Below are 24,053 nucleotides of genomic sequence, written 5' to 3' on the forward strand. Positions count from 1 at the left end.
GAGTTCCTCAGACATGTTGTGACAGACACTCCTGCCTTCACCTGTTTAGTCTGTTTAGTCACAAGGTGTACCCTAAACTATAGGCCTATGTAGCTAGGTGTAGAAGTCTATTCGCTGTATGGCTAAAGGCTACGTCAGGGTATATGGCAGAGCCTACAGTTCAATGGGTTTGTAAGGTGACCTTCTACCCACTACTATCCCCCTCATGGTGATGTTACCTCGTGTGGTATTTCACTAGTCGTTTGGTTTGAATAAAGTGGGAGAAGCCCAATTCCAAATCAATCCTCGATTGGCTAGGTGGAATTTGTGTCATTTATTACTCAATCTTCTCAGATCCTCTCGGGAGCGATAAATAGTTTTGGTATCTCAGGTTGTTCTAGCAATTCTCACATCCAAACTTAATTGTGAGGAAGAATGTTTTCAATTATTTTTACATTTTGTATCACAAACCATTTTCTAGAAAATCATGATGAAAGTGGCTGTTATGGGCCCTTTTTAGACCTATACATGCCTCCTGTACGACCCTATGATCGGAACCGCACATGATATAGATCACATCTTTTGATTTGGTACGTTTTGAGACACAAAAACCATTTATCGATTTTCATGATGTAACTGAAATCGTGAAAATACATTATGTTTTGCCTACTTATAGGCCTGTCAACTTACAGTATACCCCCACCCCCTGGTCGCACATCTACCTTTCTCTCTCGTGTATGTGACATTTGGATGTATACATTGTTCAAAGCCATGGCTGCGTCCACTGCAGGGTTCATATTTTGGTCTGGATCGGTATAGGCTGCCTTTCACATTACCCACATCGCATCTCTCTACCGATGAATGATCGATCTGGGGTGGGCTGGGTGTATGCAGGTACAAGATGTTGCCGCTATATGAATAGGCCCTCATTGCAACCCCAGCGGGACTGGAGGCTTGGATGATGAGATGCCTGCATCGTGTTCTGTATCAAAGGAGGGTGTAGCAATGATGCGTTCATCAGTCTAGGTCAGGATAAATAGTGAAATTACAGACCTATGTTCTACATACTGATCTTATATGCTGTGTGGGTTTGAGTGAAACCCTATAGACTTGCCAGTTGACAGGGTGTTAACGTGTGTGTCCAGCTCTGACCTGACATTGATGTTTGAGTGGTCAAGCAGATGCTCTCAGGTTTCAGAGCAGGTTTTGCAGCATCCAGTTGTTGTTTAGATCCATACTGGTCTTCAAACAGGCCGGGAGAAATTATTCATTATGTAACAAACATTCGAATGTTAAATACTGATTTTTAAAAAGTGAACATATTCAGGCAGCCCCATATCCATTGGTCCCTACACACACAAACCGCCGGGGACCCTTCCTCGTCTCCCGCCACATCACCTCAGCCTTTACCCCTCACTGGGCCCACAGGTCAAGTCCACTGATGCGTAGTAACAACAATGATGAACCTGGCTTGTAAACACAGGACACTTGTGAAACGTGAGATCGTGTTCATATGTTGAGCCACAGGTACCCCAGTCGTAATGTGTGTTTCTGACTGCGTCTCTCTCTGTGTGTGTGTTCCAGGTACCCCAGTCGTAATGTGTGTTTCTGACTGCGTCTCTCTCTGTGTGTGTGTTCCAGGTACCCCAGTCGTAATGTGTGTTTCTGACTGCGTCTCTCTCTGTGTGTGTGTTCCAGGTACCCCAGTCGTAATGTGTGTTTCTGACTGCGTCTCTGTGTGTGTGTTCCAGGTACCGCAGTCGTAATGTGTGTTTCTGACTGCGTCTCTCTCTGTGTGTGTGTTCCAGGTACCCCAGTCGTAATGTGTGTTTCTGACTGCGTCTCTCTCTGTGTGTGTGTTCCAGGTACCCCAGTCGTAATGTGTGTTTCTGACTGCGTCTCTCTGTGTGTGTGTTCCAGGTACCGCAGTCGTAATGTGTGTTTCTGACTGCGTCTCTCTCTGTGTGTGTGTTCCAGGTACCGCAGTCATAATGTGTGTTTCTGACTGCGTCTCTCTCTGTGTGTGTGTTCCAGGTACCCCAGTCGTAATGTGTGTTTCTGACTGCGTCTCTCTCTGTGTGTGTGTTCCAGGTACCGCAGTCATAATGTGTGTTTCTGACTGCGTCTCTCTCTGTGTGTGTGTTCCAGGTACCCCAGTCGTAATGTGTGTTTCTGACTGCGTCTCTCTCTGTGTGTGTGTTCCAGGTACCGCAGTCGTAATGTGTGTTTCTGACTGCGTCTCTGTGTGTGTGTGTTCCAGGTACCGCAGTCGTAATGTGTGTTTCTGACTGCGTCTCTGTGTGTGTGTTCCAGGTACCGCAGTCGCAATGTGTGTTTCTGACTGCGTCTCTGTGTGTGTGTGTTCCAGGTACCGCAGTCGTAATGTGTGTTTCTGACTGCGTCTCTCTCTGTGTGTGTGTTCCAGGTACCGCAGTCGTAATGTGTGTTTCTGACTGCGTCTCTCTCTGTGTGTGTGTTCCAGGTACCGCAGTCGTAATGTGTGTTTCTGACTGCGTCTCTGTGTGTGTGTGTTCCAGGTACCGCAGTCGTAATGTGTGTTTCTGACTGCGTCTCTGTGTGTGTGTTCCAGGTACCGCAGTCGCAATGTGTGTTTCTGACTGCGTCTCTGTGTGTGTGTGTTCCAGGTACCGCAGTCGTAATGTGTGTTTCTGACTGCGTCTCTCTCTGTGTGTGTGTTCCAGGTACCGCAGTTGTAATGTGTGTTTCTGACTGCGTCTCTCTCTCTGTGTGTGTGTGTTCCAGGTACCGTAGTCGTAATGTGTGTTTCTGACTGCGTCTCTCTCTGTGTGTGTGTTCCAGGTACCCCAGTCATAATGTGTGTTGTTCAGAGCATAGCTCGTCAGCTCCAGGTGTGTCTAGTGGTGAAAGCAGCCTCCCAGAGCATCATCATGAGCAGCACCACAGGACTGACCACAAGGTGAGATGGCTGTAAGACTTACCATTAGTTGTTATTGTGCAATAGACTTTTCCCCCAGACCCCACTATGCTCCACTATTCCCCACGCAGGGTTTCTCTTCACAGCATTAGCCACTTTAAGACTAATCACTAGTGTTTTAGCCCATATCCACACAGCTCAGAACTGGCAATCTGAGGGAGAGTGGGAAGGAGGGCTGCTGTGTTAACCCAAATGTAGTCCTCCGTGGCCGTGAGCTGGTCTACTGTGAGCTGGTCTACTGTGAGCTGGTCTACTGTGAGCTGGTCTACTGTGAGCTGGTCTACTGTGAGCTGGTCTACTGTGAGCTGGTCTACTGTGAGCTGGTCTACTGTGAGCTGGTCTACTGTGAGCGTGTGTGTGTGTGTGTGTGTGGCCATAGCAATCAGACATACTGTCAGTCCATTTATAGAACAGTCTCTTGTTCTGTCCCTCAGTATAACAAAGTAACTTACTGTTTCTCAACCCGAGATGCTGAATCCCGTGTTTCTGGTGTTCCTCAGACTCTTTATCATTCTCTGTCATGTCTTACGGAGTGTTGGGTTGCAGTTTGAAGTACTTGCTACGCCAGACGTTAATAGTTACATGCATGAGGAATGTATATGGTGGGCTGAATGGCGGTTTGATAAGAAGTATAGACCTAGAAAGTTACTAAGTAAGGGAGAAGGCAATCACTTGGTTGCGGCCACTGATACGGTTGGTTAGCTGTGGATTAGCGTGCGCCAAGCTCTGGTCAGAGGAAGGTGAAGGAACAGTTTATCACTTAACTTCCTGCCTAGCGACAAAGATGTAGTGTTTAGAAGTGCAAGGAGGAGACTGCCTAAAGGAGGGTATAAATACTTGTGCTGGTCTTTGTCATTTTCAGCTGTTTGACCCAGTGGGTGAATAAACTTGGTTTGAGCTCTTCATAGTCGTCCATGAGTTTTACTGTTTATATATAACCTAACAGGTGTAACAGGCTAGTCTACTTTCTGTGGACCTCAAACATCCTCTTCCGTGTGTGTGTGTGTGTGTGCGTGTGCACATGTGTTCTAACGGTGTGTGTGACTGTTCCCTAGGAGGAGTCGTCGTCGAGGACACACACACACACCTACGACGTGGAACTGGAGACAAAGAGGGCTACACTAGAGGAGCCCAACACACCGAACACTGAACAGGTAACAGAGACACAAACACCACACACACACACACACACACACACACACACACGTGCAATGAGAATTGAATAGGTGTGTGTTTTCCAGACTGTGAATCAGAAGGAGCCTGTGGTGGTCTGGTCTGCCCCAGAACCACACCTGGATCCAGAACCCCCCGCTGCTGCTGCTGAGCCTCACTCACACAACACACACATCCTCACAGACCCAGAGCCCGATACACAACCCACTCCCCTCCAGAACCAGGCTCCCTCATCCCCCTCCATCCCACCGCTCAGCGACGACCCAACCCAGGGACCGGCCTCCACAGACCACACAGGCCCAGTCGAGACCCCCAGTGATGCACCGGCAGAACCCAGCCCAGCCCCCTCTACAGAAGACCCCCAACACACACCTACCTCTACCTCTTACATCCCTGCTCCAGCCCCATCCAGGTAAGATGAGAACTGTGTATTGTACGCATGATGTGTATGAGACGTTATGTCTGTTTATACAGCAGAATTATGTGTCCAAGCCCATTTTTGTCCTTGGGCTCAATAAAGTATTTATTGTAAGAGGTGTCATTCAATCTAACTGGTCTTCCCTTTCAGCTGCATTCGTTGTTTTTTTTGTTTTTTTTTTACATTTTTACTTCACATTTTTCGTATGTTGCTATTTTTCTTATTGACTTGACTTTTTCCCCCGTCTCAATCTTGGGGGCCCCCGCTGCCCCTTTCTATACACCGTTTACAGCTGTAAACCTGCAGTTAACTTTGTGCACTGGTTCCTTCGTCAATAAACCTATCTGAACCTGGACTAAAACTTGGACTGGACCTGGTGGGAATAAGTGGAAATGTTGGTTGTCTGCTAAACTGGACCTCTGGACAGATGGGGATTGCCAGACCTGATCAGATCTGGTGTCATTGGATCCTTGGATGGTTCTGCCACAGGGTTTACTGTCTAGTTTAGCGCTCTTTGTCGGACCTACTCAAAATGGCTGCCGAGATGTGGACACTTGCCTTTTACAATGAACATTTGACTCACCACAGCCTGGACTGGAGGAGGCTTACCATTCCGAAGACGCACCCCACCCCCTCCAACCTCATCCCCTTTTCTCTGTCTCCCCCATCCCTCTCTTTCTCCTTCTCTCCTCCCCACCCCATCTGTCCTCTATCTCCCTCTTCCTCCCTCCTAGGGGCTCTTCCATAAATGGCATGTCCTTTCTTTCCCTCAGTTCAATAGAGGTTGCCAGATCTCATCCCGCGGTAGAGGATTCCCCTGTAGAAGTTGCCAGTGCTGAAGCCGATCCCTCTTTAGAGGTTGCCAGTGCTGGATCTAATTCCTCTCTAGAGGGCAATGTTTTCGCTGATTTCTCTGGCTCTCAGTGTGGGATGATTCCCCACAACCTGGCAACCCAAACCCCTCCTTTTGGCAGCCCGCCCACGAGGTGAGTACAGAGTTTGAATTGAACCAATCAGAAAGCAGAAACAGGTAAACAACCATGCAGGTAACCAATCGGATGCCAGACACTCCTCTCCGCTAAACTCAAACAACGACCGGTGGCCTTGTTCTTCTTTATTCATCTTTTATTTTGTTTTCTATTTTTGTTTTTCTGCTGTGTTGTTCATTACGGACAAACACACTGTTGATGGCATGGAACATGAATGGAAGGAATGTTATTGAAAGAAAATATTTTGTTTGCGTGCAACCAGACTGTGCATTAAATGTTGTTTTTCTCCCTTCATCCCCTCCCTCTCCGTCTTTCCCTCTCCTCTTTCCATAGTGGTGATGATGACTCTGTAGAGAGCCAGTCAGAACAGGGTCACAGTCAGGATGCTCCAGGTGCTGATGTCCAGGTGTCTCTCAGCCCAGATGACCCAGACCAGGGCCTACCAGAGCTGGACCAGGGGGGAAACACATCCTACAGGCACCAAGACACAGACCAAGACCAGCAGGTGAGAGGGAGTCCCACAACCTAGTCCCCACACTGGTAATGTTATAGAGAATTGACTGTTATTTCTGCCACTGACTGTAAGTGTAATGAGGAGTGTAGAGGTTTGCGTGTGAACATTGAGGACTGAGGCTACACATGGCTTGGCTGCCAGTCCTCTGAGTTGTTTCATTAATGTTTAATTCAATTAATGAACCCTCTGCCATTCTCTTACTGTAGGGAGGGAGGGAGGGAGGGTGGGGGAGAGAGTGAGTGGGTGGATGTGAGAGAGAGAGAATGAGGGAAGCCCTGTCCAAGCCAGTATTGGTGCAGAGCTGGTCTGTTTTCCAACCGGATTGGCTGCAGACAGACACGGCTCAACTGGATTGGCTTTGTGTGTTAGAGGCTTTGTTGACTGTTCTGGGGTCTTTATAATGGAATAATGTATATCAATTACAGCTCACTGTGTGTGTGTCTGTGTATAACATGTCTGTGTAACATGTGTGTCTCTATACCTGACAAGGCAGTGGATGAGGCAGTGGATGCCAGTGGTAAGGAGACTGACCCCTCAGTGCCCAGTAAAGAAGACATCCCAACATTCGACGAGTGGAAGAAACAAGTCATGGAAGTGGAGAAGGAGAAGAGTAAGAAACACACACAGGGACATGTTTCCCTCATTAACATCGTATTCAGGAGAAGCTCAGTGACCGTGAAGAAGGGATGCTGTTTCGATACAGTAATTTTTCAGACAAATGAGTGCAGAGGCCTTGCATGGAAATCTCCTGTCTTCCTTTCCAAGTCCCTCCTCCCCTATCTCGCTTCCCTCTATCTTCCTCCTTCCCTCTTTCTCTCCCTTGCCTTTCGTTCTTGCATCTCTTCCCTCTCTCCCTTCTCTCTCTGACTGAGGGAATTATGGGTATTGCAGCGTGTGTGTTGTGTAATCTCTCACTCTCTCCGTCCTCTTAGGCAGCACTCTTTTTCCACCATCACTAATGGCCCAGTCTACAGGAGCAGAAGGACACACAGACATTCATGAGTTACACTCTCACACTTACTCTCAAACTCAACACATGCCTTAGCACCCCACGTGCACTCACACACACATGCTCCCAGATTACACGCATGGGCACCCATACACTGTTAGGTCATAGACAGCATGGCAGAGTGAGTTAACCCATTGTTTTATTAGCCACTGAGCTAGAAACTGGACCTTGTGTAGATCTCCTGTCCTCAGCCTCACCATCAGACAGACAGATGGGGGAACATTTCCCTGGCCCAGAAACCCATCCAAACAACCTTCACATTTTTGGACAGAGAGGGTGACGATGGCACATGATCCAAGATGAGTTCTGAATAGTATAATTAGTGGTTTCATCTGGAGTTTTCCTCATAAACACAAGAAAACACTGACTGAACTGTCATGTTTAAGTTGTTGATATTTGAAAAGGGTGTATTTGGTCAAATATTAATGAATGCCTCCGTTCCAGACATCAGTCTCAAAGGGCCCCTGTGTACACAACCTGCTCTGTCCCGCGTTAATGCTAACTTGTGTGTGCGCGGGTCGTGGAGTGTGTGCATACCTGTGCATGTAACATGCCTGCATCCTTGTTTTTTTATTTTCTGTAAAAAAAACTATGCATTTTAAGGTATCTCGTATGGTGTACAACACACCGTCTCAGCCTGGCCTGCACACTGATAACCAATAGCAACTATAGAGTACAGGAATCAGACTAGGCTGCTGATATAGCAACTAGATTATAGGAATCAGACTAGGCTGCTGATATAGCAACTAGATTATAGGAATCAGACTAGGCTGCTGATATAGCAACTATAGAGTACAGGAATCCGACTAGGCTACTGATATAGCGACTAGATTATAGGAATCAGACTAGGCTGCTGATATAGCGACTAGATTATAGGAATCAGACTAGGCTGCTGATATAGCGACTAGATTATAGGAATCAGACTAGGCTGTTGATATAGCGACTAGATTATAGGAATCAGACTAGGTTACTGATTAAACAACTATAGATTATAGGAATCAGACTAGGTTACTGATTGATTCCTATAATCTATAGTTGTTTAATCAGCAGCCTAGTCTGATTCCTATAATCTATAGTCGTTTAATCAGCAGCCTAGTCTGATTCCTATAATCTATAGTCGTTTAATCAGCAGCCTAGTCTGATTCCTATAATCTATAGTTGTTTTAGACTAGGCTGCTGATATAGTGACTATAGATTATAGGAATCAGACTAGGCTGCTGATTAAACAACTATAGATTATAGGAATCAGACTAGGCTACTGATACATTATGTCTGACAGGTACTGTATGTTCTCTACATTAAGATGACCCAGTTTTCCCGGGACTTCCTGGAAAACAGTGGCAATTGCTACTGAGTGGACCATCCTAGCTCAAGAAAAAAAAATGAGTTCCCTTAAGCGTGCGCACACAAACATCCACCTCCTAACCCTCCTTTCTCTCACTTCCAGCTCTCTCCCTCCATACCTCCTCCAGTGGCATCCCCCCTGTGAAGAAGGTGCAGAAGAACTTCAAAAACAACTATGCTTCTGTGGAGTGTGGCGCTAAGATGCTGTCAGCTAATACAGAGTCTAAGGTAACACACTCGCACGCACACACAACTTTGAAGTCTTGCATTTGGAGGACAGGAACAGTCACTCCATTGACTCATATTTGCCATGTCATGCTCTCTCTCGTCCCCCGGTTCCAGAGTACCTCCGCTATCCTCATGGAGAATATGGACCTGTACATGCTGAACCCCTGCAGCAACAAGATTTGGTGAGACACACACACACACCTACATTCTAATTTTCTGAACAGTTGTCTGCCCTCTTGTTTCTTTTTGATTCCCCCCCTCCTCCCCCCCAGTCCCGTCTGCTCTCTGAAGCTGCAGGGTGACAACGTGACTCAGTGCACTGCTGTTTTCCCCAAAAGCATACACATACACTAGTCCCCTTGTCAGCTCAGCACGTGTGACCCCAACTGCCAACCGTCTGCCCAGGCAGATGTCAAGGGGAGATGAGGATAAAGTTCTCACATTAATTTGCCTCTTCTAACTCTCTCTCTCCCCCACCTTCTCTCTCTCTGCCGCTGTCTAGGTTTGTGATAGAGCTGTGTGAGCCCATCCAGGTGAAACAGTTGGACATCGCTAACTTTGAACTCTTCTCCTCCACGCCGAAAGACTTCCTGGTCTCCATCAGTGACAGGTATGCACACACCCTGAAAAATGTGAAAGTCCCATTTCGGTTGAATGCATTCAGTTGTGCAACTGACTAGGTAGCCCCTTCCCTTTCCGGTTTTCCTCAGGACACGCCCCCCTTTGACCGCCCCTCTCCCTCTCTCTAAGGTACCCCACCAACAAGTGGGTGAAGTTGGGAACGTTCCACGCCCGTGATGAGCGCACAGTCCAGAGCTTCCCATTGGACGAACAGCTCTATGCCAAATATGTCAAGGTACACACCGACATTTATACACACACACACACCTTATGTTCTTCTAACATTTATTTCCATTCAAAATCCTATTTTCCCTAATCCTTACCATAACCCTAACACGCAACCCTAATCCTTACCATAACCCTAACACGCAACCCTAATCCTTACCATAACCCTAACACGCAACCCTAATCCTTACCATAACCCTAACACGCAACCCTAATCCTTACCATAACCCTAACACGCAACCCTAATCCTTACCATAACCCTAACACGCAACCCTAATCCTTACCATAACCCTAACACGCAACCCTAATCCTTACCATAACCCTAGCACGCAACCCTAATCCTTACCATAACCCTAGCACGCAACCCTAATCCTTACCATAACCCTAATCACGCAACCCTAATCCTTACCATAACCCTAGCACGCAACCCTAATCCTTACCATAACCCTAGCACGCAACCCTAATCCTTACCATAACCCTACCATAACCCTAGCACGCAACCCTAATCCTTACCATAACCCTAGCACGCAACCCTAATCCTTACCATAACCCTAGCACGCAACCCTAATCCTTACCATAACCCTAGCACGCAACCCTAATCCTTACCATAACCCTAGCACGCAACCCTAATCCTTACCACAACCCTAGCACGCAACCCTAATCCTTACCACAACCCTAGCACGCAACCCTAATCCTTACCACTAACCCCTTACGCTAACTGTAATTCTAGCCCTGCCCTTAAACCAAAGCCCTAAGCTTAAACAGCCTTTGTCCTCATGGGGATGTGGGAATTTCTTGTTTTACTATCCTTGTGGGGACTTGGGGGATTTTAGTTCCCCACAAGGATAGAAGAACCAACCAACACACACCATTTGTATTCTATGTTCTATGCCCAGGGGGATTCCTCATGTCATCAACATGAGCCTGAATGGCTCCCTACTCATACCTCACACAACATGCTTCTGTACGTGTGTGAGGATGTGTTTCAGCTTCCTTTTCGACTTCTATGTGTAATAAATTTAGTAGAAATAGTATGGGGAAGTATTTACTGTATTCTAGTCATTCAACTCTACTCCCCCCCCCCCCCCCCACACGATCTTCTCTTATCTAACGCATTAAGTGTTATTGCATTTTCATAGTTTTTCTGTAAAGTTTAAAATAACAATATTTTTCGTGCGGGTGCATTTTTTTGTAATGTTTGGTTAATTGTATGTTTTTTTTTTAAATATGCCACTGTTTTGTGATTTCACATAGTACTGTGTGACAAGGTCTTAGGGTTATCGATGTCTTAATTTCAATAGGAACTGAAGCTGTTATCAACCTGATGTCTGTCTAGGTTGTCTGTCTACCTCTTCCCTACTCTTCTAAAGTTACTGCTATGGATACTTATAATACCTTATTCCCTTGTAATGCTATGTGCACCTTGTATTGCTTTGTATACCTTACCTTACCTTGCCTTGTAGTCTCTTGTAGAGCAAGCGTTTAGTCTGAATACTGTGTGTTGTGTTGTCCAAAAAATAAAATGCTGAAAAAAAATGACCAGATGCTTGACTTGCTAGTGGCATGAATCAGCCTTTTTACAGATTTCTCTCACTTTTTTCTCTCCTCTTCCTCTTGCATCAGATGTTCATCAAGTACATAAAGGTTGGCATTCTTCTCTTTTAGAGGTTGTAATGCACTATGATGCGTTATAGTGTACCATAACAATGGGGAGCTTTGGTGGCAGTGTACAGATAGTGTAATGCATGACCAAGACACTTTTTAAAACTAACAATAGAGCTTGGCAAATTCCACATCACCATTAGATTTGATTTAGCTTAGACGTGTTGGATGACTTGAATGATTTAGCTTAAACGTATTGGATGACTAGATTTACACTAAACAAAAATATAAACGCAACATGTAAAGTGTTGGTATCATGAGCTGAAATCATGTCCCAGAAATGTTCCAGACGCATGAAAAGCTTATTTCTCTCATTCTCTGCACATATTTGTTTACATCCCTATTGGTTAGCATTTCTCCTTTTGCAAAGATAATCCATCCACCTGACAGGTGTGGCATGTCAAGAAACTGATTAAATAGCATGATCATTACACAGGTACACCTTGTGCCGGTGACAATAAAAGGCCACTCTAAAATGTGCAATTTTTGTTACACAACACAGATGTCTTAAGTTGAGGGAGTGTGCAATCGGCATGCTGACTGCAGGAATGTCCACCAGAGCTGTTGCCGGATAATTTAATGTTAATTTCTCTACCATAAGCCTCCTCCAACGCAGTTTTAGAGAATTTGGCCGTACGTACAAACGGTCACACAACTGCAGACCACGTGTATGTCACGTGGGCGAGCGGTTTGCTGATGTCAACATTGTTAACAGAGTGCCCCATGGTGGCGGTGGGGTTATGACATACTGTAAGCTACAGACAACTAACACAATTGCGTTTTGTCTATGGTAATTTGAATGCATAAAAATACCTTGACGAGATCCTGAGGCCCATTGTTTTTGTAAGGTATCTTTGACCAACAGATGCGTATCAGTATTCCCAGTCATGTCAAATCCAATTGAAATAAATTCAGTCAATTGAATTTATTTAAATTGACTGATTTCCTCATGTGAACTGTAATCTTTGAAATTTTTGCATGTTGCGTCTATATTTTGGTTTACTATAGCTCAAAAATACTGGATGACTAGAATGATTTAGCTTAGATGTACTGGATGACTAGAATGTAAGTGGGGATGGTTTGGGTGGTTTAATTACCCCGGTGTGGTTTAACCCCTTCGTCACCCCTCAACTGCAGGTGGAGCTCATCTCCCACTTCGGATCAGAACACTTCTGCCCCCTCAGCCTCATCAGGTAAGAGATACAGTTAAAGTCGGAAGTTCACATACAACTTAGCCAAATACAATTAAACTCAGTTTTTCACAATTCCGGACATTTAATCTGAGTAAAGATTCCCCGTCTTCGGTCAGTTAGGATCACCACTTTATTTTAAGAATGTGAAATGTCAGAATAATATTATAGAATTATTTATTTCAGATTTTATTTCTTTCATCACATTCCCAGTGGGTCAGAAGTTTACATGCACACAATTAGTGTGTGGTAGTATTGCCTTTAAATTGTTTAACTTGGTTCAAAGGTTTTGGGTAGCCTTCCACAAGCTTCGCACAATAAGTTGGGTGAGTTTTGGCCTATTCCTCCTGACAGAGCTGGTGTCACTGAGTCAGGTTTGTAGGCATCCTTGCTCGCACACGCCTTTTCAGTTCTGCACACACATTTTCTGTAGGATTGAGGTCAGGGATTTGGGATGGCCACTCCAATACCTTGACTTTGTTATCCTTAAGCCATTTTGCCACAACTTTGGAAGTATGCTTCGTGTCATTGTCCATTTGGAAGACCCATGTGTGATCAAGCTTTAACTTCCTGACTGATGTCTTGAGATGTTGCTTCAATATATCCACATAGTTTTCCAACCTCATGATGTTATCTATTTTGTTAAGTGCACCAGTCCCTCCTGCAGAAAAGCACCCCAACAACATAATAATGCTGTCACCCCCGTACTTCACGGTTGGGATGGTGTTCTTCGGCTTGCAAGCCTCCCCCTTTTTCCTCCAAACATAACGATGGTCATTATGGCCAAACAGTTCTATTTTTGTTTCATCAGACCAGAGGACATTCCTCCAAAAAGTACGATCTTTGTCCCCATGTGCAGTTGCAAACTGTAGTCTGGCTTTTTTATGACGGTTTTGGAGCAGTGGCTTCTTCCTTGCCGAGCGGCCTTTCAGGTTATGTTGATATAGGACTCATTTGGATATGGATATGTTTGTACCTGTTTCTCCAGCATCTTCACAAGGTCCTTTGCTGTTGTTCTGGGATTGATTTGCACTTTTTGCACAAAAATACATTCATCTCTAGGAGACAGAACGTGTCTCCTTCCTGAGCGGTATGATGGCTGCGTGGTCCCATGGTGTTTACTTGTGTACTATTATTTGTAAAGATGAACTTGGTACCTTCAGGCGTTTGGAAATTGCTCACAAGGATGAACCAGACTTGTGGAGGTCTACAATTTTTTACTGATGTTTTGCTGATTTACTTTTGATTTTTCCCATGATGTCAAGCAAAGAGGCACTGAGTTTGAAGGTCGGCCTTGAAATACATCCACAGGTACACCTCCAATTACCTCAAATGGTGTCAAGTAGCCGATCAGAAGCTTTTAAAGCCATGACATCATTTTCTGGAATTTTCCAAGCTGTGTAAAGGCACAGTCAACTTAGTGTATGTGAATTATATGTGAAATAATCTGTCTGTAAACAGTTGTTGGAAAATGACTTGTCATGCACAAAGTAAATGTCTTAACCGACTTGCCAAAACTATAGTTTGTTAACAAGAAATTTGTGGAGTGGCTGAAAAAAGCAAGTTTTCATGTCTCCGACCTAAGTGTCTGTAAACCTCCGACTTCAACTGTATGTAGAGAGAGAGGGAGGGAGACCAGGAGATAGTCTGTCATTACATGTTTTAACAGCCAGACTTGAATAGAAGAGAAATAACAGTAATGTTTTCCTCCGGGTGTGTAACACAGGAAGTTGGTGGCTCCTTAATTGGGGAGGACGGGCTCGTGGTAATGGCTGGTGCAGAAAAGGTGGAATGGTGTAAAATACATCAGCAGCCTCCTGTGCTATATAATGCACGCAGCAGGGAAAATGTAAATAGTCTGGGTCAATGTAAATAGTCCGGGTGGCCGTTTGATTAATTGTTCAGCAGTCTTATAGCTTGGGGTTAGAAGCTGTTAAGGAGCCTTTTGGACCTAGACTTGGCACTCCGGTTCCGCTTACCGTGCGGTAGCAGAGAAAACAGTCTGACTAGGGTGGCTGGAGTCTTTGACCATTTTTTGGGGCCTTCCTCTGACATGCCTTGTATATAGGTCCTGGATGGCAGGATGCTTGGCCCCAGTGATGTATTGGGCCGTACGCACTACCCTCAGTGTTACCTTAGTCAGATGCAAGCAGTTGTGGTGATGCAACTTGTCAGGATGCTCTCAATAGTGCAGCTGTAGAACTATTGTGGATCTGGAGACCCATGCCAAATATGTTCCATCTCCTGAGGGGCAAAAGGTGTTGTCGTGCTCTCTTCACGACTGCCTTGGTGTGTTTGAACCATGATAGTTTGTTGTTGATGTGGACACCAAGAAACTCTCGACATGCTCCACTACAGCCCCGTCGATGTTAATGGGGGCCTGTTCGGCCCTCCTTTTCCTGTAGTCACGATCATCTCCTTTGTCTTGCTGCCTTCAATAGTGTTAGCTCCTAGTGGCTCCTAGTGTGCAGTGAAATCAATCAGTTATTTCAGAGAACATGGTGAGTAGATATACTGCGAGCTGAGCAGCTTTCTATTAATGGTCTCTGTGCTCTATAGGATTTCCAGGAAATATGTGTCTCTCTGCCATGTTGGCTCTCTGCCTCTTTTTCGATCCCGCTCTGTCGCTCTTACTTGGCAGCATGCTCTTGTCCACGTCTATCTGTAAGTTAAGGAGCCCAGTGTAGGAGGTTAGATGGCTGTATTACAGTAAGTCTTCCATACTCTGCTCTATATGGAGACATTCCTTCTTTAAAGCTGTGTAGGGGAGCTGGAGCTCAGCCAGAACCCAACAGAGACCCTCCTCAGATCACCCTCTCCCCTCTCTCTCTACCAGAACCCAACAGAGACCCTCTTCAGATCACCCTCTCCCCTCTCTCTCTCTACCAGAACCCAACAGAGACCCTGAGCTCTCAACCCACAGCCTCCCTCCCTCTTACAGAGAATATGAGGTGTGCAGGTCACTGTAAACAATGGCAGAGGAGAAGGCCGGATGTTAAAGACCCTGCAGTTGTAGTACAACAACCTTGTATAGTACAACCATTTCAACTCTGTACAGTAGCCCTGTTGTCCTCTGCTGAGTTAGATGTACTAAGTTCCTCCTTACCCTCCTATCACCCACACTCCCTGCCATTCCCTACAGGGGCTGAGGCCAGGTTAGTGGACAGGTAAGGAGTAATCATTAGCAAAACATTTGGGTGAGTTTAACAGGGGGTTGACTGTCAGGGGGCTGTGAAAAAAAAATACTACTACTACAGATGTACCACCTCCTCCCACTCACTACCTTCCCCCTATGTTCGCCCTGCGTCGTGCCCTCAAGGAGTGGAGACCAGGACGGGAGCTGTTAAAAGAAAACACATCACATCCACATAAATGCTGCTACTCTCTGTAGATAAACGAAATAACTAAATGTTAAGGTTTACATTATCTCAGTCGGTAAGGTTAGTGAGGTGAGATGTATAGATTAATGTACAAAAACAACACTATAGGGAACAGCATGTCATCTCAACATGTCAACTCACATGTCCATTTTCATCTAATCATAATTCCTCTCTTTTCAGCTGTATATGATACATTTAACCGTGTGTGTGTGTGTGTGTGTGTGTCATATAACCATGTGTGTGTTTTATAGGGTGTTTGGTACCAGTATGGTGGAGGAATACGAAGAGATCGCAGATTCCCAGTACCCCTCAGAGAGGCTGGAATACCTTGATGAGGATTATGGTAAGGAGGTACACCGTGCGTGTGATATTTGGTCAGGTTGTTATTATAAAAGATCATGTTTTCTCCACCTTGAAATAATCTGGTTCTTTTATCTACAGACTACCCACCTGGCTACCTCCACTCTGAGGACAAAGGTTCTAAAAATCTGCTGGGCTCTGCCACAAGTATGTACACACACACACACACACCGCATCACGTTGTTCTGAGCGTAGTTTCACACGGCACAGGACAGCGTAAACATGGCTAACTTGATATCGAACTGGCTCAGCATCAGTTCTCTACTGTATCTAATCACATCAGAGAATTGATCTCCTGACCTGGGTCTAAAACAGGCTCTGTATTTATTGGAGAATGGAGAGACAAGAAGCTGCTTTCCTGGAAAACATCAAGTCCTGAATGTTTCTTCAGTTTCTGTATTCCCACACGACGGCACATTGGCAAACATAGAGCTGTGGCTGGGATACGGGTTAGGACTACTGATTTGTACATAACTCCGTTACACACACTGGAGCCCCTGTGTCTACCTGGCAGGGCACCGAGGCTGCAATCTGATTGGCTAAGAGAGACCCCCCCCCCCCCCCCTCCCAATAGTCATACACACAACTGGTTCAGTATTTAGAAAATAGACTGACCCATTTCTACACAACCCCCCCCCACACCAGTGTTTGAAAACAAGCAGAGGCTGACAGGGTCCTCTAGCCAGCCAGGCAGAGATGGGTTGGTTGGGTAAGGGTATGTGGAGTCGGTTAGGAGATTGCATGCTGTGGTAGGTGAATACCAAGAACTGTGGTTTTACAGATTCCTGTGGGGCCTTCAACTACTTTACTACCAGTGAAGGTTATTCATGATTCCGTGTGTGTGTGTTCTACGTACAGATGCCATTCTCAACATGGTCAACAACATAGCAGCCAACGTTCTGGGAGGCAAGCCTGAGGATGGAGGAGCACAGCTAGAACGTATGGATCCTCCTCGTTCCTCTCTTCTGTTCGCTCCTCCCCTTCTCTCTCCTCTCATTTCCTTCACCCCCTTCTATTTATTGCTAAGAATGTGTGTGTTTGAGGTAGAGGTCGACCGATTAATCGAAATGGGCGATTATTTAGGGCCGTTTTCATAACAATCGGTAATCTGCATTTTTTTTGACACCGATTGTGGCCGATTACATTGCACTCCTTGATGAGACTGTTATGCGAGTGCAGCAAGGAGCCAAGGTAAGGTGCTAGCTAGCATTAAACATATCTTATAAAAAACAATCAATCTTAACATAATCACTAGTTTACTACACTCGGTTGATGATATTACTAGTTTATCTAGCTTTTCCTACGTTGCATATAATCGATGCGGTGCCTGTTAATTTCTCATCAAATCACAGCCTATTTCATAAACGGGTGTTTATTTAACAAGCGTATTCACGAAAAAACAAGCACTGTCGTTGCACTAATGTGTACCTAACCGTTAAACATCAATGCCTTACTTTAAAATCAATACACGAGTATATATTTTTAAACCTGCATATTTAGTTAATATCGCCTGCTAACATGAATTTCTTATAACTAGGGAAATTGTCACTTCTCTTGCGTTCCGTGCAAGCAGTCAGGGTATATGCAGCAGTTTGGGCCACCTGGCTCGTTGCGAACTGTGTGAAGACCATTTAAGACCGTAATTAATTTTCCAGAATTGTACATAATTATGACATAACATTGAAGGTTGTGCAATGTAACAGCAATATTTATACTTAGGGATGCCACCCGTTAGATAAAATACGTTACGATTTGTTTTCGAAATACTACTTTCCGGATTTTACCATATTAATGACCTAAGGTCCTCGTGTGTGTTATTGTGTTATAATTAAGGCTATGATTTGATAGAGCAGTCCGACTGAGCGGTGGTAGGCAGCAGCAGGCTCGGAAGCATTCATTCAAACAGCACTTTTGTGCGTTTGCCAGCAGCTCTTCACTGTGCTTCAAGCGTTGAGTTGTTTATGACTTCAAGCCTATCAACTCCCGAGATTAGGCTGGTGTAACCGATGTGAAATGGCTAGCTAGTTAGCGGGGTGCGCGCTAATAGCGTTTCAATCGGTGACATCACTCGCTCTGAGGCCTTGAAGTAGTTGTTCCCCTTGCTCTGCAAGGGCCGGGAGCGATGGGTAACGATGCTTCGAGGGTGGCTGTTGACGATGTGTTCCTGGTTCGAGCCCAGGTAGGGGCAAGGAGAGGGACGGAAGCTATACTGTTACACTGGCAATACTAAAGTGCCTATAAGAACATCCAATAGTCAAAGGTATATGAAATACAAATGGTATTGAAAGAAATAGTCCTATAATTCCTATAATAACTTCAACCTAAAACTTCTTACCTGGTAATATTGAAGACTCCTATTAAAAGGAGCCACCAGCTTTCATATGTTCTCATGTTCTGAGCAAGGAACTTAAACGTTAGCTTTTTTACATGGCACATATTGCACTTTTACTTTGTTTTTGCATTATTTAAACCAAATTGAACATGTTTCATTATTTATTTGAGGCTAAATTAAATTGATTTTATTTATGTTTTAAGTTAAAATAAAAATGTTAATTCAGTATTGTTGTAATTATCATTATTACAAATAAATAAATACATTTTTTTTAAATTGGCTGATTAATCAGTATTGGCTTTTTTGATCCTCCAATAATCGGTATCGGCATTGAAAAATCATAATCGGTCGACCTCTACTTTTGAGGAAATGCTATGTGTTAGTGTAATGAACTTACTGCGTTAATGGCCTCGCAGCAAGAGGCATGAGGCTTGCATATGTATGCAGGAAGGTTTATCTTGTGCTAACTAAAGCACTGAGCTGTCCAGGGGAATGTCCCAGTGTGAACATTAGAGGTATTCTGTACACAATAAAGATATTAATTAAACCAGCATGATTTGTTGAGGCTCAGCACTTAGCCTGCCCCTCTTTCCCTCACAGAATAGAAGCTCTGGAATTCAACTGTGTTTAAGAAGAACCGATCTAGCCTTCACACACACACACACACACACACACACACACACACACAACAAGCCCTGTTATCCTACCCAGCTTTGTTCTCGTTTAGTAACCACACAGCCAGCGGCAACGTTCAAACAGAATCAACTGGCTTGTCCACACTGTTAATGACGCGCGGAGCATTTTATATCCGTGTCAAGTCATTTAAAATATGCTTATCTCCTCCTTTACAGCATTGCTGAGTTTAGGTATTTGTTTAATTTGAACTTTTCCAGTTTATGATGATGATGATCGGGACCTGTTGGTGGTAGTTTTGTGATAACTGCAATGTGATATTAGGGATTTTTTCTAAATGTCATAGATCCCAATTTAGTTTAAACATCACACCCCTACCACACACACACACACACACTTCCATGTGGGTTGTTTGAGTTAAGATCATACACACACACACGCATACCACATTCGACGATTAACAGAATGTTCCAAATGACATCACACCTCAGAGCAAACACCAACAGTAGATCCAGTTTTGGTTCCGCTTTCTTCCCAGCAAGTCTTGCTACTCGTCCTTCTTTCTCTTGCCCAACCCCCTTTTCCCTATTATATAAGTTTGTGCCCTCTCCTTCCCCCTTCCATCTCTCCTTCCTTTCCTGCTGGACAGTTCAGTCTAAGCCCAACTTCACCCATCTTGTTTAGATTAGGCGGTTCTGAAACTGTCATATGGTTCCGGTTTGGTGTGTGTGTCTGCAAGTGTGTGCGTCTTTGCGTTATCTGCCTGCCTGCCAGCCTGCCTGCCTAAGGCTCCAGATGTTGATTTGACTGGTGCCAGGATGTTTTCAGAGGAACAATGGAGCAGTGTTTTATAAGGCAGCAGCTGGGGAGCTGTTTCTATTGGGACTGGGGGGGTCTATGACGCAGAACCAAATACCTCTGGTCCCCATCTTACCCTCAGATACTGCTGGAGTCTAAATACTATTCTAACACGGATTTACCCCCTGGTCCCAATGGCACTCAAACATCCTCACAAACCGTTACACAGCCTTCACTATGCATTCAGGGCAGCTGAAGTGACCAACTATGGGCTGTTTGTTAAACCCTTTTTCAACCCACAGGGTCACTGAGGTTTGAGAGCAGTCCTAACTGGACCAGCCTGGCTGTTTCTGTTTTTGCCAAATCTCTTGTGGTCGTTACCCCAAACATAGATGTTTGGTGGTTTGTCTCTGTTCCCCATTTTAACCCACTGAACTGGGCAACAACATAGAGTTGGCTAGAGCAGCACCAGACTGGCATCAGACTATAGCTGGTCTGGGGTTAGAGAACTGAACCTTGTCATGACTAGTGATAGTTATCCTATGAAAGGAAGTTAATGTAGTAGTTGACATACATGTTCTATGTAATTGTGGTAGTTGACGACTGTATCTAAAGACTGCTGTGTCTGTGTATCTCTTCCAGCCAACGCATCATCAGAAGCCCAGAACCAAACCGAGGGGAATAAGGAGGTGCTGCTCACACCAACCCCTACCATCACCACACCTCCTCCAGCGTGAGTCACTCACTCACTCACTCACTCTCACTGACCTTGCACTACGAGTCTCTAACTTCCTCCCTCCTCTCTCTCAGAGTGGAGCCAGAGGACCCCGATGTCGCCCTCTCCTCCCCGGACTCCCCCCTACCCACCCCGGACTCCCCCTCCCCAGAGGATGGACAGATCGTGACTCTGGTGGTGGAGGAAGAGGAGCCCCCACAGTCCACTGTGACTCTTATGGAGGAAGAGGGGGATGATGATGAGGAGAGAGAGGAACAGTGGATGAGGGAGAGCCAGCTGTACTGTCCTCTCTCCTCCGTGTCTTCCCTTTCTTCTGTCTCGTGTGTGGCCACACTGCCGGAGCTGCTACGGCGCTGGTGTGACGTTTGCCTCGCCAGAGAGAGACAGCGCGGTCTCTGCAAGAGGCAGCAAGACACGTACACACACACCCCCATAAACACTCCCTTACCCACACACACCACCATACAGGACCCTGTCCCCGCCGCCACACACACCCAGGAAGCCCCAACACACACCGAGCCGGTCCCTGATCCTGAGAAGACCCCCCGTGCCCAAAATGAGGTTTTATCTCCTACAGATTCACACAATCACACAGACACACACCCCGTAGACCACATCATTGTTCTGGAGCCTAGCCGGACCTCTACCCTGCCCCCCCACAGCTTCTCTCACACCCCCCTCTCCAAACCCAACCCCACCCAGGACGAAGCTCCTTGGCCCCTCAGCCAAGATGACCCCGTCCCCCCTCCAGCCCTGCAGGGAGCCCCTGTCCCAGAGGCCCAGCAGGCCAGCACACCCAACCATTCCCCTAGTCCCACTACCCCCCTCCACCCCCTAACTTCTGAGACAGCTTCTCTGGACCTCACTCCACTCTCCCTGAAGGAGCAGCCAGTCCAGGCCCTCCCCACTGCCTCCAGACCTGCAGACATCCCCCTCCCACCGAACTCCCTGTGCCCCTCCAGCCCGACACACACGCAGAGCCACACACACCCAGGGCTGGGGTAGAAAGTGGAGACCTCAAGGGCCACGGGGAGCAGGGTGGCGACTCCTCTCCCCAGCCAGCAGAGCACCCACTTAGGGAAGAGTCCACGGAGGACCTGCTACTTAGCGTCCCGGTTATTGCTAACGGACATTTACACCGGACAGCTACGGACTTCTACGCTGAGCTGCAGAGCACAGGGGAGTATATTGGAGGGAATGGAGGCATGAACGGAGGAGTGAATATGCACGGCTCCAGTCAAAAGGAGAGTGTGTTCATGAGGTTGAACAACAGGATCAAAGCCCTGGAGATGAACATGTCCCTCAGCAGCAGATATCTGGAGGAACTCAGCCAGAGGTGAGTTTTTTTTTTGTGTGTGTGTGAGAGTGTTTGTCTTTTTTAAACCTTATAGCCACGTCATAGCTTCCTCCATATGACTTGTCCTGTTCAGGCTCTGATTAGCTTGTTGTGTGTGCGGTGTGTTCTAGGTATCGTAAGCAGATGGAGGAGATGCAGAGGGCCTTCAACAAGACCATCATCAAGCTACAGAATACCTCCCGCATCGCTGGAGAACAGGTCCATTACAAACGGTTGCTTCTTGGTTTGGGTTGCAGGACGGTTGTTGTGGGATGGTTGTGATTTGTGTAGTTCAGTGATGGTTAACATGTGGTTTATCATAGGTTAGTGTATACCAACTCCGGTCCTCCAGTTCCCCCAACAGCGCACATTTTTGTTGTAGCCCCGGACAAAAACACCAGAATTGACTTGTCAAGGACTTGATGATTAGCTGAGAAGTAGAATCAGGTGTGCTTGTCTGCGGCCACGACAAAAACATGTGCTGTTGAGGGTACTGGAGGACAGTCGTTGAGAAACACTGGTATAGGTTGTTTGGTTGGGGTTGTCTTTTGTGGAGTAGGTTGGTTGTCTCAGGGTTTTATTAACGTTGCATCTTGGTTGTGTGATCCCTCAGGACCAGAGACAGACGGAGTCAATTCAGATGTTACAGGGCCAGCTGGAGAACGTCACCAAGCTGATGATCAACCTCACCATGACTGTCTCACAGTTACAGAAAGAGGTACACAGTAATACTACCTACATTTATTGAGTGTCAGATAAAATGTTGGCCTAATTTTAATCATCTTGCAAAATGTCATAATCTGATATGTTTTTGTGTTTCCTCATGTCTAAATGTTTATGTGTTCGTGTTTTCTAGGTGTCAGACCGACAGAGTTATCTGGTGGTGTCTCTAGTCCTGTGTCTCTGTCTGGGCCTGGTGTTCTGCCTGCACTGCTGCCGGAGCACCAACACACAAACCACCACACACACCGCAGTCAACCACTACCCCAGCCCCAAGAGGTAAACACTCACCAACACACACACTGCAGTCAACCACTACCCCAGCCCCAAGAGGTAAACACTCACCAACACACACACTGCAGTCAACCACCACCCCAGCCCCAAGAGGTAAACACTCACCAACACACACACTGCAGTCAACCACTACCCCAGCCCCAAGAGGTAAACACACACCAACACACACACTGCAGTCAACCACTACCCCAGCCCCAAGAGGTAAACACACACCAACACACACACCGCAGTCAACCACTACCCCAGTCAACCACTACCCCAGCCCCAAGAGGTAAACACACACCAACACACACACTGCAGTCAACCACTACCCCAGCCACAAGAGGTAAACACACACCAACACACACACCGCAGTCAACCACTACCCCAGCCCCAAGAGGTAAACACTCACCAACACACACACTGCAGTCAACCACTACCCCAGCCCCAAGAGGTAAACACGCACCAACACACACACCGCAGTCAACCACTACCCCAGCCCCAAGAGGTAAACACACACACGGCAGTTAACCACTACCCCAGCCCCAAGAGGTAAACACACACCAACACACACACTGCAGTCAACCACTACCCCAGCCCCAAGAGGTAAACACACACCAACACACACACCGCAGTCAACCACTACCCCAGTCAACCACTACCCCAGCCCCAAGAGGTAAACACACACCAACACACACACCGCAGTCAACCACTACCCCAGCCCCAAGAGGTAAACACTCACCAACACACACACTGCAGTCAACCACTACCCCAGCCCCAAGAGGTAAACACACACCAACACACACACCGCAGTCAACCACTACCCCAGCCCCAAGAGGTAAACACACACACGGCAGTTAACCACTACCCCAGCCCTAAGAGGTAAACACACACACTGCAGTCAACCACTACCCCAGCCCCAAGAGGTAAACACACACACTGCAGTCAACCACTACCCCAGCCCCAAGAGGTAAACACACACACTGCAGTCAACCACTACCCCAGCCCCAAGAGGTAAACACACACACCACAGCCAACCACTACCCCAGCCCCAAGAGGTAAACACACACACACTTTTTTGTCTGATCTCCCCATATTATTTATTAGTGTTGTTGGTGCTTTCTGGGTCTAATATGTTTTCTCTTAGCCCAGTTAATGTTTTATTTTATACAGCGGG

General features: G+C 46.2%; 1 protein-coding gene across 1 annotated transcript in view; it reads left to right on the forward strand.

The window, feature by feature from the left end:
• Positions 1-24,053, forward strand: part of LOC135556351 (SUN domain-containing ossification factor-like) — a 67,633-nt gene that overhangs the window by 34,817 nt on the left and 8,763 nt on the right. The window contains 21 exon segments of the mRNA XM_064989491.1: positions 2,800-2,917; positions 3,991-4,089; positions 4,177-4,520; positions 5,300-5,512; positions 5,849-6,020; positions 6,519-6,639; positions 8,486-8,610; positions 8,725-8,792; positions 9,113-9,220; positions 9,361-9,466; positions 11,080-11,100; positions 12,256-12,311; positions 15,940-16,031; positions 16,130-16,195; positions 16,907-16,987; positions 20,454-20,544; positions 20,622-21,472; positions 21,475-21,883; positions 22,015-22,102; positions 22,497-22,601; positions 22,740-22,882. Coding sequence (XP_064845563.1) covers positions 2,800-2,917; positions 3,991-4,089; positions 4,177-4,520; positions 5,300-5,512; positions 5,849-6,020; positions 6,519-6,639; positions 8,486-8,610; positions 8,725-8,792; positions 9,113-9,220; positions 9,361-9,466; positions 11,080-11,100; positions 12,256-12,311; positions 15,940-16,031; positions 16,130-16,195; positions 16,907-16,987; positions 20,454-20,544; positions 20,622-21,472; positions 21,475-21,883; positions 22,015-22,102; positions 22,497-22,601; positions 22,740-22,882 — 3,477 coding nt within the window.

This window comes from Oncorhynchus masou, chromosome 15 (genome assembly GCF_036934945.1).
Source record: "Oncorhynchus masou masou isolate Uvic2021 chromosome 15, UVic_Omas_1.1, whole genome shotgun sequence".
NCBI classification, from domain to species: domain Eukaryota; kingdom Metazoa; phylum Chordata; class Actinopteri; order Salmoniformes; family Salmonidae; genus Oncorhynchus; species Oncorhynchus masou.